The 15358-nt window shown below is 41.3% G+C and overlaps 1 protein-coding gene across 2 annotated transcripts in view; it reads left to right on the top strand.

The window, feature by feature from the left end:
* The first annotated feature begins 1319 nt into the window (after window positions 1-1319).
* Window positions 1320-15358, top strand: part of phex (phosphate regulating endopeptidase homolog, X-linked) — a 30788-nt gene continuing 16749 nt past the window's right edge. Inside the window, exon 1 of one of the 2 annotated variants that reach the window (XM_039616898.1) lies at window positions 1320-1374. Coding sequence is in view for 1 of the 2 variants with exons in the window: in XM_031745056.2 (XP_031600916.1) it covers window positions 13126-13249 (124 nt within the window). In the remaining variant the exon portion in view is untranslated. Of the gene's footprint in view, window positions 1375-12851; window positions 13250-15358 lie in introns of those variants that run through there. The other variant, XM_031745056.2, reaches the window with a different exon arrangement.

Below are 15358 nucleotides of genomic sequence, written 5' to 3' on the forward strand. Positions count from 1 at the left end.
ATGAACCTGTGTGCACAGCGTCTGCAAATCGGGCGCTGTACTGAAGTAACTTCATCTTTACACAAAACTGTAAGCTGTCATCTGTGAAGCGTGAGCGGTGTTTGTTTTACCATAGTTCATGGTGGAGAATGGCTGCTCTTCTGAGTTTTTCTGTCTGTAGCCGTATGAATGGCAACTACAGTGATTAGCAGCGGCATAGGCACACATAAAATTTCTTCTGAAATTTTCGCTTTCTAGTTATTATTATTATTATTCTCCAGTTTCCGCCTGAAATTTTGCAGCGAATCTCGCCCGCAGTTTTGAGACAAGCTTCATATATGTTACCTCATTTTTTGTGCGGCCGGATCTGGAATGGTGTGCTATGACTTTTGGTCTTTATGAATTTTATAGTTTTTAAATATTAATATTTTAGTGAAAATTATCCCGCGCTCCTCTGCCGAACAGTTTTGACATTAGGGTTACATATGTTAGATCATTTTGTGCGGCTGGAGCTGGACTATTATGTCATGACTTTTGGTGTTCATGACTTTTATAGTTTTTTAAATATTAATATTTTAGTGCAAATTTAGGCCAATTCATCTTTTGGCGCCAAATAAACAGACTTCATTTGTGGTGTGTTGGCGCCATCTTTTGGTCCCATTGAAACAAATTTCAAACTTCATTTGTGGTGTGTTGGCTCTCTCTAGTGGTATGCCGGGAGTGGTACAGCCTGTCGACCCTTATTTGGATACCGTAATGATGACAATATCAATGGCGCGCACAGCCTCGCTGCTTTCAGGAACCATTGGAGGTTTTAAGGTTGCGCGAACCATTGAATAGTTACGGTAAACACAATGGCTTCTATGCTTGGTGGAAAACTCCATATCCCACAATTCATAGCACACCTCTGCCGAGTTAAACAATGGCGGCCACCACTTCGTTTTATATGTCTTTTATTAGTGTTTCTAGGTCACAAAATCAACTTTTAAGATATTTTCAGGCGAGAATGTAGGTGTGTAAACTTCAAATATCTGCTTGTTTTATCATATTAGCGACAGTGCTCTGACGACCTCGGTCCTGCCTGACAGCTAACCCGGCTACCTAGCTAGCTGCCGCACTTGGCTGCAAATGCACAGCGAGGGACTCTCTCTCCTTTCACCTCCCCGGTCTCTCGCAAATGCTCGCACAGAATCGGAGTTACAGCTGGATGTGGAAAAAATAACTGAGTTGTTTGGTGGTGCTATAATGCGGAGCTACAACAGTGGGCAGCTATCCACCGGTGTATGACAGAAAGGACATGCCGCGACCGCCCGATCGACCGGTGTTTGCTAACGCGGAGGTCAATCGTGGATCAGGGAAAGCGAAGGCAGGAGCGTGAGGTGAACTGAATTTCAGGTAAGAAGTTATGACCTGCACTCTATTTGGGTCAGATATAAACCGAGTTTAGGTGTAGTTTATTTAGCAGCAGTTCTCTTATGTGTTGCTGATAGCCGGCTAGCTAACTATAGCCTAGCATAGTTAGCTCGCGCCGCTAGCGACCCTTCGTGAAAAAGCACCCAGGCTTGGCTTATATTGAGGCGGGTGAAACTCGTGTCAGCACCGGTCGCCGCCGACAGTATGTGTTTTAGCTGCACTTATTTTTCGTTTATATGGGCCGATGATGCTGGAAACCGAAGGCAGGGCGTGAGGTGAACTGAATTTCAGGTAAGAAGTTATGAACTGCACTCTATTGGGTCAGATATAAACCGAGTTTAGGTGTAGTTTGTTTTCATTGTGCTGACTTTTTACAATCGTACTGCGTGCAGCTAGCTAGCACGACGGGAGTTTGTATACAGCTGTGTCTTGGCTTAAGTTACTGACGTTGGACTTTATTTTATTCATAAGGGTTCGTTCGTAGAGTTGCCGCACAAACGGAATCGTGCCACATTCAGAGAAAATATTACGATTTATTCTGTCGTTACGAAGCCTCCCTGTCATTCTCTGCCTGTTGCAACTTCAATCATGAAACTGATCAATGATCGGCTTTTTCGCTCTTGTTTGTTTATCGCCTAAACAACAGCTGCACGTTTAAGCTTGATCAGCTGTTGTTAGAATTCATTTGCTTCTAATTTCTAGTATCAGCTGATGTCGATGTGGAAAAATAACTGAGTTGTTTGGTGGTGGAGCTACAACAGAGGGCAGCTATCCACCGGTGTGTGACAGAAAGGACATGCCATGAACGAGACATAAAGGCGGTGAGGCTACCGCCGATCGACCGGTGTTTGCTAACGCGGAGGTCAATCGTGGATCAGGGAAAGCGAAGGCAGGAGCGTGAGGTGAACTGAATTTCAGGTAAGAAGTTATGACCTGCACTCTATTTGGGTCAGATATAAACCGAGTTTAGGTGTAGTTTATTTTCGTTGTGCTGACTTTTTCAATCACTTACAATAACTTGTACTGCGTGCTAGCTAGCACGAGGGAGTTTGTATATACAGCTGTGTGCGCGCTAAGTTACCGATGTTACCGATGTTGAACTTTATGACAGCCTCCCTGTCATTCTCTCTCGCCTGTTGAAACTTCAGTCATGAAACTGATCAATGATCGGCTTTTCTCTCTTGTTTGTTTATCGCGCTAAACAACAGCAGCATGTTTAAGCTTGATCAGCTGTTGTTAGAATTCATTTGCTTTTAATTTCTAGTATCAGCTGATGTTTGCTGCAGCCACAGCTGTAAAAACGGCTGTTCCAAACCAGATGTCCTTACTGAATCATCAGAGCTGAACAGGTGATGGAGAAACAGGTTTACCCTTAGGTGACATGAATGAGTTGAAGGAAGTTATGAACTGTTTCTGAGAGACAAATATACACCAAGCTCCTTTTTTGTGTAGCTGACAGCTGGTAACTGTGCAGGGGCGGATCTAGCAAAGCTTTTGCCAGGGGGGCCAGGTAGGGCATTAACAGAGAAAGGTGGACACAAAGATATACTTTTCTTTCTTACTCTCATATAAAATATTTAGCTTTTATTAAATAGTTATCTGAATCTTACAACCAAAGTTTGTATAATAATACACAAGATTGGCTGTAGACCATTGTTCATCATTCAGAACACTGTGTAAAAATAACAAAAACAAAAAGTGAATGCAAAAGTGCATAAATATTTATTTTACGTGTTTCATGTGTGTGGCGGGCGTGGTCTGCAGTGCCGCTGCAGGGAGGTGGACCCACCTGAGCGGCACCTGCAATCACGCCTCTCGGGCGTAGTCTGTGCTCTCTCGGCTGTTTTTGGGTGTGTGTCGGGCTGTGAGTTGAAAAGCTACAGCCGGCTGTTTGGGTACACCAACCATGTGTGAAAAGTGGTCCATAACGTAATGCTTCAAAGCGTGTTCATGCAAACATTGTCGGATCTGCCGTGGTACAATGGGACTTCTGCTCATGAACCTGTGTGCACAGCGTCTGCAAATCGGCGCTGTCGAAGTCACTTCATCTTTACCCAAAACTGTAAGCTGTCATCTGTGAGGCGCGAGCGGTGTTTGTTTTACCATAGTTCATGGTGGAGAATGGCTGCTCTTCTGAGTTTTGCTCTCTGTAGCTGTATGAATGGCAAACTACACTGATTACCAGCGGCATAGGCACACATAAAATTTCTTCTGAAATTTTCCTTTCTAGTTATTATTATTATTATTCTTCAGTTTCCGCCTGAAATTTTGCAGCGAAACTCGCCCCGCAGTTTTGAGACAAGCTTCATATATGTTACCTCATTTTGTGCGGCTGGATCAGGAATGGTGTGCTATGACTTTTGGTGTTTATAACTATTTAAGTTTTTAAATATTAATATTTTAGTGAAAATTTTCCAGCGCTTCTCTGCCAAACAGTTTTGAAAATAGGGTTACATATGTTAGATCATTTTGTGCGGCTGGAGCTGGACTAGTATGGTATACACTTTTGGTGTTTATGACTTTTATAGTTTTTGAAATATTTAGATTTTAGTGTAAATTTAGGCCAATTTCCATAGAAACAGACTTTATTTGTGGTGGGTTGGCTCTCTCTAGTGGTATACCGGGAGTAGTACGGCTGAAAATCTGTATGCTTGTTACAAAACTCCATATCCCATAATTCATAGCACCCCTCTGCCGAGTTAAACAATGGCGGACACCACTTCGTTTTATATGTCTTTTATTCGTGTTTCTAGGTCACAAAATACACTTTTAAGATATTTTCAGGCGAGAATGTAGGTGTGTAAACTTCAAATATCTGCTCGTTTTATCAAGACATCCCATATTAGCGACAATTCTCTTAAGTGTTGCTGATAGCCGGTTAGTTAGCTAGCGCCGCTAGCTTAGCTAGCTAGCGCCTTCGTGAAAAACCACCCAGGCTTGGCTGATAGTGAGGTGGCTAAAATTTGTTTAATCGCCGATCGCTCGGCAAGGGTCTGTGTCTTAGCTGGACTTATTTTTCGTTTATATAGGCCGATGATGCTGGTCGATGTGGAAAAAATAACTGAGTTGTTTGGTGGTGGAGCTACAACAGAGGGCAGCTATCCACGTGTGTGACAGAAAGGACATGCCGCGAACGAGACATACAAGGCGGTGAGGCTACCGCCGATCGTCCGGTGTTTGCTAACGCGGAGGTCAATCGTGGATCAGGGAAAGCGAAGGCAGGAGCGTGAGGTGAACTGAATTTCAGGTAAGAAGTTATGACCTGCACTCTATTTGGGTCAGATATAAACCGAGTTTAGGTGTAGTTTATTTAGCAACAGTTCTCTTACGTGTTGCTGATAGCGGCTGGCTAGTTAGTTAGCTAGCGCCGCTAGCTTAGCTAGCTAGCGCGCGACTAGCGACCCTTCGTGAAAAACCACCCAGGCTTGGCTGATAGTGAGGTGGCTAAAATTTGTTTAATCGCCCGATCGCTCGGCAAGGGTCTGTGTCTTAGCTGGACTTATTTTTCGTTTATATGGGCCGATGATGCTGGTCGATGTGGAAAAAATAACTGAGTTGTTTGGTGGTGGAGCTACAACAGAGGGCAGCTATCCACGGTGTGTGACAGAAAGGACATGCCATGAACGAGACATACAAGGCGGTGAGGGTACCGCCGATCGACCGGTGTTTGCTAACGCGGAGGTCAATCGTGGATCAGGGAAAGCGAAGGCAGGAGCGTGAGGTGAACTGAATTTCAGGTAAGAAGTTATGACCTGCACTCTATTTGGGTCAGATATAAACCGAGTTTAGGTGTAGTTTATTTTCGTTGTGCTGACTTTTTCAGTCACTTACAATAACTCGTACTGCGTGCTAGCTAGCACTACGGAGTTTGTATACAGCTGTGTCTGCGCGCTAAGTTACCGATGTTACCGATGTTGAACTTTATGACAGCCTCCCTGTCATTCTCTCGCCTGTTGAAACTTCAGTCATGAAACTGATCAATGATCGGCTTTTCTCTCTTGTTTGTTTATCGCGCTAAACAACAGCAGCACGTTTAAGCTTGATCAGCTGTTGTTAGAATTCTTTTGCTTTTAATTTCTAGTATCAGCTGATGTTTGCTGGAGCATGAAGATGAAATCAGGAGATGTCCTTACTGAATCATCAGAGCTGAACTGGTGATGGAGAAACAGGTTTACCCTTAGGTGACATGAATGAGTTGAAGGAAGTTATGAACTGTTTCTGACAGACAAATATACACCAAGCTCCTTTTTTGTGTAGCTGACAGCTGGTAACTGTGCAGGGGCGGATCTAGCAAAGCTTTTGCCAGGGGCCAGGTAGGGCATTAACAGAGAAAGGTGGACATAAAGATATACTTTTCTTTCTTACTCTCATATAAAATATTTAGCTTTTATTAAATAGTTATCTGAATCTTACAACCAAAGTTTGTATAATAATACACAAGATTGGCTGTAGACCATTGTTCATCATTCAGAACACTGTGTAAAAATAACAAAAACAAAAAGTGAATGCAAAAGTGCATAAATATTTATTTTACGTGTTTGATGTGTGTGGCGGGCGTGGTCTGCAGTGCCGCTGCAGGGAGGTGGACCCACCTGAGCGGCACCTGCAATCACGCCTCTCAGGCGTAGTCTGTTCTCTCTCGGCTGTTTTTGGGTGTGTGTCGGGCTGTGAGTTGAAAAGCTACAGCCGGCTGTTTGGGTACACCAACCATGTGTGAAAAGTGGTCCATAACGTAATGCTTCAAAGCGTGTTCATGCAAACATTGTCGGATCTGCCGTGGTACAATGGGACTTCTGCTCATGAACCTGTGTGCACAGCGTCTGCAAATCGGCGCTGTACGAAGTAACTTCATCTTTACACAAAACTGTAAGCTGTTATCTGTGAAGCGTGAGCGGTGTTTGTTTTTACCATAGTTCATGGTGGAGAATGGCTGCTCTTCTGAGTTTTGCTCTCTGTAGCTATATGAATGGCAAACTACACTGAATAGCAGCGGCATAGGCACACATAAAATTTCTTCTGAAATTTTCGCTTTCTAGTTTAATGCTGCAATCTCCCCCATTTACCTATACTAAAGAGCTGCTGTCATATTTTAGTATTATTATTCTTACATTTGTTTGATAGGGCTAAATACAAATGTGGCTGCGACTAATGGGGATGTCATGGGCCATTAAGTATTTGGCTATAATCCAAATTATTGTACGAGTTGAAAATTTGACCCCATGATGAGACAGAATAAAATGAATGGATCACCAGTGTTTATTACGACTCATTTTCTATGGTCTTCACCAAATTCCATGACAAGCTATCATAACATTGTTTTGTTTTTTTGTTTTTTTCCCCACTACAGCTCTATAAATTGTAGGCTTTAACAGAAGAAAGTCATTAAAGTGAGATCAAATTTAAATGTCTGCTGAGTGTCTCTGTAACCTATCTTGTGGCTGTTCAAATTCAGTGTCTCCAATAAAAACACAAAGAACACTAGATGGTTAAACTAGAGGAAAAAATGCTAAAATAATGACAGTCTCAAACTGAATAAAACCTCTGGGGACTCTGAATGAGTAACAACTCCCAGGAAAATCTGTTCAGTAGTTGTCCCAATGTTTATGTAAACATGCACACAACTTCATGCTGCTGCTAGGTTATTAATCCTCTGGGGAACACTGATATCTGTGCTAAATTTAATGATAATTCATCCTGTAGCTGTGAAACGACAACGACAAAAACAGCAACACACGAATGATAATTTCATAGTGACACAAGGGGAAAGACCCTGCATTGCAATTTTGCAGTGCTTTTAATAGAAAATCAAGTTTTTCAACTTAACCCTCTGGGGAACACATGTCTACACAAAATATGTTAACGATTCATTCTGTAATTATTCAAAAAAAGATCAACAGTACACAACTTTATGGTGATACTAGAAGATAAAGTGATGTGATAATCACTTTGTAGAGTAAGTTCTTAGGGAACCATGGATCTCTCACATCAGTCCTTAAAGTCGCTGTTCAGATTTCTCAATCAAACTACAAACAACAATTGCATTATGCTGCTATGACAATTGAAGGGTGCTTTGTAACAGTTAGTGTAACGATTTACTGCTTTGGGGACCATGAATATCTGAACCAGTTCCAAAATAATCCATATAGCAGAAGATGACTCTTTTTATTTATGAAAAACCATAAATAATCATTTTATGGTAGCTTTAAAAGAAAAGTAAGACAGTCAGAACTGATGAATGTCAGAACTAAAATTCTTGACAGTCTGTTCTGTTGTTGTTCACATTAAATAAAAAAAAATACCCACAAAGACAGTTAATGGTGACACGAGAAGAAAAAGAGAGCTGATAATCAGAATCTGTAGGATTCAGAATCTGGGGACTATTACTATACCGACCAAATTTCACATTAGTCTATCCAGATTTTCAGCACTTTTTAACAGTATTTGTTGTAACTTAATCCTATGTGCAACACAAATATCTGTATCAATCTCACACCACTCCTTAAAGTAGCTGATAATATTCAAAACAACTCCTCTGTGGACCACAAAGATGGCAAAAATATAGCTTTGACTGGTGATTCTCTATATGCCATTTTAATTAAGTTAATTTAGATTTTTCTTCATATTAGTTACAAATTACAGCTCAAAGGCTTTTCAGGGTTGGCTGCTATGTGTACAGACTTGCATCTAGAAGAACTCTGAATTTCATTTCTTTTCTTTTGACAGTTTAGTTTTGGGTTTTTTTTTCAGTTTTGGAGGCTGGAATGTCGAGCATGAAGTGTAGGTTAGGCAAATCAGCTCCACTGCAGTGGTAATGCCTCTGACAGCTTCTACAGTAATTTAAAACAGCTTCTTTGTCACAAGTGAGTACAGCTCTTTTTTAATGTCCAAATCTTAAGATGTAATTTCTGCTGTCTTACACAGATTCACAGATCTAGCCTTATCTGTGAATGGAATTTGCTTTAGGTTTATTTAGGCCTCTAGGATCAGGTTTCAGTTCTGGAGCTGGCTGCACATTCTGCTTGTAAGAGTAGATGGAGACTTCAGTAAGTAACCACAGGCTGCACCCCGCAAACTACTTTGCCTTGGTGATCACTTGCCCTCAAAATAGATACGCAGCAGTGTGTATTTGTTTTGTATGTGATCTGTTTTGAGTGAAAAGTAGAAACTGTACGATGGCAGTTGATAAATCCTGTTTAATGATAATTTCATAATCTCATTATGAAACATTAAGTCAAAAAGATTTGACCCAACAGGTTGTTGGACATTTGCAAAATACAGAACATTTCTTTTGCTGTGTGTTTTGAGATATTGAGCTCTTAATTGTTTATTAACTATATTTGTGTTATTCTGTGTTTAGACATGACAGAAATTGTCATGTTTTGTGGACAGGAGTCAGGAAAATCAATGATGACAATCCACTTGTCATCTTGCTTCTTGCTAAGTTAGCGGAAAACTGTTTTCCTTAAAGACAGACTGTTACTGCTGAGTAGCATTTGTGGTTTTGTGCTCAACACTAAGTGTATGAATTGCTGATTGATGTGGACCACAGGATATGCTTCTGCTATTAGTGCTGATGGTGAAGATAATATTGAGAATGAATTCAGATCACAGAAACAGGACGTGACTGGCTACTTGCAGGTGTGCTTGTACTGAGAGGTACATCTTTTGGATTTTTGGATATCAACTTTTTTACTGTTGCTTTTGTGTAATTGTTATATCTCTTCTCCATGAAGGACTCCTCCCAGGATATCAGGTAATAGTTGTTTCTATGACCTTTATCTAGGTTTTAGGATTTAGTTAGGCTATATTTAAGAGCATGATTAACAGAGGACAATCCGAACAAGGAGGTATAGCTGCCTCATGACTGTAGTTTGCTATCAGAGACCAGTAAAGTGGTCTGTGGGAAGGACAGACCTCTAAAGGGAGGTGGTCGTGGTTCTCTCTGCACAACTTGATCTTTGGTAACTGATAAACCACCAATGGGAAGGGTGGTGGCTCAAGTCCAGTAACAGTAAATGGGAAAGAAACACCAAACCCACTGGGAAAAACGTTATATTTAAGTGATGTTGCAGGCTTTTAAGCCATGTCTGGATTGGTATGTGCAAACAAAAAAATAACACTAGTTTATAGAAATATCTTCTGATATTTTCTACTCTATGAATATATAAACATCAGGTACCATCAATGAAGATAACCCACAATGCAGTACCTGAACAAGAGGGTTTGAGTGCTGTAGTGCTGTCAACAAAGCTTGGGTGGTTAGCAAGTTGTCAGTTCTTTCAGAGATCTCTTCCTGTTAAAAGGGTTTTTTTTTTCCTTCCCACAGTCGTCAAGAGCTTGCTTACTTTGGGGGTTTCTTACTATTGTACAGTCTTTATCTTACAATAAAAAGTGCCTTGGGGGGGACTGTTACGTGAATTAGTGCTATATGAATTAAACAGAATTTAACGGAAATTAATATTCTGCAATTCACAGACACAGATACCTGCTAAATGGAAACCTGATAAATAACAGTCTAATAAAATACTAAAATTACACCAGAGCTAAACCAGTTCTTCTTGATCAGTTGATTCTACAGAACAAGGCATATTATTTGCAGTGTTGGGACTAACGCGTTATTAAGTAACGCGTTACAGTAACTACGTTATTATTGTGGTAACGAGCACGGTAACTAGTTATTATGCCAAAACCAGGAACGCGTTACTCGTTACTGGGATTTAGATAGGCTCGTTACTCGTTACTTCGTGTGGTGGATATCGCGGAGCTTCCACAGATTCAATAACATTAGCAAGTGGTGGAGGCCAGCAGGTGGATGAAGGAAAAGGGAGGCAAGAGGAGAGACCCGAAGCGGCCGCCGGTCCGCGTGTCAGGTGAACTGAACTTCAGGTAAGAAGTTATGACCTGCAGTCTATCTGAGTCAGATATAAACCAAGTTTAGGTGGAGTTTATTTCCGGTATGCTGACATTTTCGTACTGCGTGCTAGCTAGCATGACGGAGTTTCTATACAGCTGGGCGGGTGCTATGTTACTGATGTTGAACTTTATTTTGTTCATACGGTTAATTATTAGAGTTTCCAACCATCCAGTAAAAAACAGAATCGTCTCGTATTCAGAGAAAATATTACGCGTTTCGTACTGAGGTGAAAAGGAACACAGTTTGTCCCGGACTTCAGCTACAATGAAAAAGACACAAAGCTGAAGCTGCACAGCTGCCTCTTCTTCTCTCATTCTCTCCTCTCCTGTTTCTACTTCAATCACGAAACTGATCAATGATCAGCTGATCGGCTTTTCTCTCTTGTTTATTTATCGCCCACTTTGCGCCAGAAAGAGGAAACCAGCGGGTGTCGCGTTAAACAACAGCAGCACGTTTAAGCTTGATCAGCTGTTGTTAGAATTTATTTAATATTAATTTCTAGTATCAGCTGATGTTTGCCGGAGCCACAGCTGTAAAGCTGCTGGTCATGATATCGGTTTGGTTATCTGGTGAGAGGGAAACATGCAGATGAAACCAGGAGATGTCCTTACTGAATCATCAGAGCTGAACAGGTGATGGAGAAACAGGTTTACCTTTTAGGTGACATGAATGAGTTGAAGGGAAGTTATGAACTGTTTCTGAGAGACAAATAACACCAGGATCCTTTTCTAAGTAGCTGACAGCTGGTAACTGTGCAGGGGCGGATCTAGCAAAGTGTTGCCAGGGGGCCAGGTAGGGCATTAACAGGGAAAGGGGGGCACAAAGAAATACTTTTCTTTATTATTCTCATTTAAAATGTCTCGCTTTAAAAAAAAATAATTATCTGAGTCTTACAACAAACAATTGATAGATTGATACATATATACCATCAGAACAGTGTACATCACTGTCACAACAGTGTTTATTTTCATTCAAAGGCTTTATGATTTTTCCTATAATGGTGGGCCGGTCTCTAGTCAAAATGCCCGGGACGATTTTTTTGTCCCAGTCCAGGTCTGTATGCAGCTCATCTGCAGTCTGGTGTTACCTACATCTTCCTATTCAGAAGGCAGAATTTCCAAGTTCTGAGTACAATCAAAAGCACCACGACTGCAGTTTTTGTGTTGGATGTAAAAAAGCAGGCTAGAATCATGGCGGCGGTCAACGACGGTCCAGGCGTGGGATTTCTCTCGTGGAAATGTGCACATTATTTTTTCCTTTCTATTGGTAGGTGGCACACTGCACTTGTGGCATGTAAGCAAGATAGAAGACTGACAATCTTGCTGGGTATCCAGTTACGGAAGCAACACATTAACAAGAGAATTCTGAGTAAAACCAAAGTTACTTTCCCTAGTAACTAGTTACTTTGAAAGTAACGAGTAACTTGAAGTAACTGAGTTACTTTTTTAGAGAAGTAACTAGTAATGTAACTAAGTTACTAATTTAAAGTAACTTACCCAACACTGATTATTTGTCAGATAAGTCTTTCAAGATGTTTAGGAGCTGTCAGTCAATGCAGTCACACCCTGACTGTACCTTTAAGCCTTTCCAGTATCCAAATGGTGCTAAAGGATGTTATAAAGTGGTATACGATCAATATAAGGCAAAACTGTTTTTATTAGCAGATTTTTTTTAATTTTTTTTAAAGCTGGAGCAACAGAACCAGCTCTTGACTGCCAATCTGTAAAGCAACTGAACAAATCAGAGACTAAAAGCGGAGCAGAGGCAATCAAAACACTATGAGTAGGGTCCCAGCTGAGAATTGAGACAATGAGATATAAACAGGACACAAGTGATTGTTAGTCACAGTGGTGAACAATAGCATCGTGGTCTGTGTTTGATGAACGGGTGTTTTTAGCAGCACAGGAAGTCGTAACTATATAAGGGCTTTGTGGCCGACGCCCCAAACCCTAATGAGCACGTGCAGAAAGAGTTCTTACCACAGTGAAGGGGGTGAAGTTGAAGGCCAATCAGGAGTCTGTGTTGTCACGGTCATCTGCACTTCTGGGCCGTCAAAGAGAGTGAGAAAGTAGACAAAAACAGTGATGTATCTTTACAGACAGCAGCAACATCATCTTCATCATCAGATTAATCTGCAATAATCGGTGTCCTGTGAGGATAATTTGGTTCTAGTTCACTGGCTGTCTGATCTGATAAATGTTTCGAGCAGAGCACCCTGCTGTTCTGTACATGAGATTAGGCACACACGTTTCACATGTGTGTCATGAAGAAGAAGTGCAGCTGCCAGTGCAGACACATGCACAGATAAGGTCCTGGTTCTGGCCAATGATTTTGTTTGTTTTTTGTTTTAATATATGACCTCAGTTCATGTCACTGGGAAGACTGGTCTGTAGTTTTCTGGAGGGAAGGAGGAAGGGCAGAAGGGAGGGTGGGTGCAAGGCAAGGGAGGAGTGCTGGAGGAGAGGAGGAGGGATGAGGGATGGAGGGAGGAACAGTCTGAAGAGCCAGAGTGAAGTTTGAGTAGCTGCAGATAGACAGATAGCAGCAGAGAGAGCAAGACAGATTGGGAAAGTGATCCAAGTTCGGGCTGTTAAATTGAAGGAGATTTTAAATTCTCTGAAATTTTACAGAGATGTTCGTAGAACTTTTGGGGATTTCCTTTTTCCCCAGATATTAGACTTTTTGGGCATATTTTTCTATAGTTTGGGATTTTTATTTTTTGTCTGTAATTAGATGATTGATGCCTACTTCACCTCTCAAGATTTTTATACTGTAGGAGTAGTGTTTTATCTGTGTGTGTGTGTGTGATATACTAAACCATGGAGCTGGAGCATTTAGGCGGCGGGGGGGTTAAACCCGAGAGGGACAGCAGTCGTCTCTACAAGATAGCTCTGGCCATGTGTGTGTTACTCTGTGCCGCTCTGCTTCTTGCTCTTATACTAGGTAAGTCCACCCCAAACACACACATATATTTATATATGCACACATTTTGCTCATCCTACATTATAATTAGTTAGGAATCCAACATATGGGATTGTATGCATGGTGTCCTCAGATTATAGTACATGCAGACTGTAAATAACACATGACCATGCTAGTGGGAGCAAAGGTCTTTGTGGAGGCCTCGCGGGTAACTTGTGTAGAACTATTTTAGGTTCATGTAAGGTTTCATACACGCCCACTTGCACACGCACAACTTTGTGCTCTCCGTAATGCACAGTGGGACTCAAATCTGGACACTAGTGGAACAGAAAAGAATGTGTTTTTCACAGCTCTTCCTGCAGAGTGTAGTATTTTTAGCAGGGACATGTGTAACGGATTGCAAGTTATTTATTTACATCAATTTAAGCTGGTGCTGTAAAAGATCGTAGGTGCTGGTAGGCGTGCTAAACCAGTAATTTGCATGCTTTAGATTAGCTAAAGAAAGAGCGATCTCACACATATCCACATAACACTACAATAAAGAGGGCAAAAAGGAGTAAGATGAGTTTAAACAAATATATTTAACACCTATTGCTTACATGGGAATATATAAAATATAATTAAAAAGACAATAAAGCTTGGGTAAACCCGAGTTGACTTTGAGGGCTGTTATTTTGATGGATTCCCATGGATTAACACAATCCTAGAGCTGGAGAGCTTCTTTGACTGTTCTTTTATTCTGGGAGTAGGTTTAATCCATGTCTGGGGACTGTGTAAGAGTGCTGTATGCACTCTTAGCTGGACTTTTCCAGATGTTTCCTCCTGATTAATTATTATTTATTCATTTTTTTTATTTCTGTTGAAACACTGCAGTCAGTTCCCTCTGCACAGAACATGTGGACCTTCTTTCTCAACAGAAAGATTAGTCTCTACTCATGATAAAAAAAAATGTATTATATTATATGTATTTCTATAATGGTCAAATTCTCAATCTTTGCTAAAAAGAAACAGTTTGGAGAATCAGAGCATGCTCACTCTGATATTTAGAAATATTAGAAATGGTCAAAAATACTGGGCAGCTGTAGCTCAGGAGGTAAAATGGGTGGCCTACTAATTAGACGGCCAGTGGATTGATCCTCAGATCCTCAAAGTACCTTTCCGCAAGATATTGAACCTCAATATCTTGCACCTACTGGAGTGTGAGTGTGTGACTGTTAAAAGCACTTAGGCATGAATGTGTGCGCTACATCAGCCCATTTACCAAATAGCTAGCTTGCTTTTGTCTGGAGTGAACAAATATGTCTATCTGCTGTTTGAAAGTTGTGGTTTTTACATTATAGGAAATATTGCAGCATGGCTCCAGAGGAACTTTAAAGAGAGCCTGACTAGCTGTATGCTCATTTTTTCCCAGCCTTTCTGCTATGCTTGTAGTTTGGATTAGCATCAGTCATGTGTTACTCTCCCTTCAAGATTTTGAGGAGAACATTTGAGTAGTGTGAGTGGTGCATGGCTGTGAGGATGGTTGTAGCAGGGAGGGGTGCGGGAGTAAGTATTGTTTGTTGTTTTTTTTGTTATTGAGGGAAGGCAGAATTCTTGTGGTTTCATTGAAGTGTAATTACATTACGAGCCTATGTATGCAGTCCCACACACCCACACTAATAGAACACCCTCCGCATGTCCCCATCCATGTGAATGACCAGACACAGGAATGCTGCTTTGATTTGTTTTTTCCAGATATTTTTAATGAGTTTAAAGAGTGTGAGTCTTAAATGTGTGCTTGTGTATCTGCATGTTTGTGTCGGTGGCTTGTTTGGTATCTCAGTAATGGACATAAGTTTGGTTTTAGCAGTGACACTGGAGCCTCAGTTGTGTGTGTGTGTGTGTGTGGGTGTTTAAACCCCCGTGTATGGGCTTCTGGGTGAGAGAGCGCCTTGTTGAGTTTGTTCCAGGCCAAGCAGTTCATGCAGGGTTGAAGCTGTTCTGAAAGTGGCCACAACTCTCAACAAGCAGCTCTAACTAGGCAACAAGACTGGTGGACCTCAGAGGTCAGACATTGCGGCGCAGCACCGTAACGCTCCACTCATCCGTTCACAATGAGGATTTGGTTTCTAAATCTGTCCACGGATCCAC

This window comes from Oreochromis aureus, linkage group 9 (genome assembly GCF_013358895.1).
Source record: "Oreochromis aureus strain Israel breed Guangdong linkage group 9, ZZ_aureus, whole genome shotgun sequence".
NCBI classification, from domain to species: Eukaryota; Metazoa; Chordata; class Actinopteri; order Cichliformes; family Cichlidae; genus Oreochromis; species Oreochromis aureus.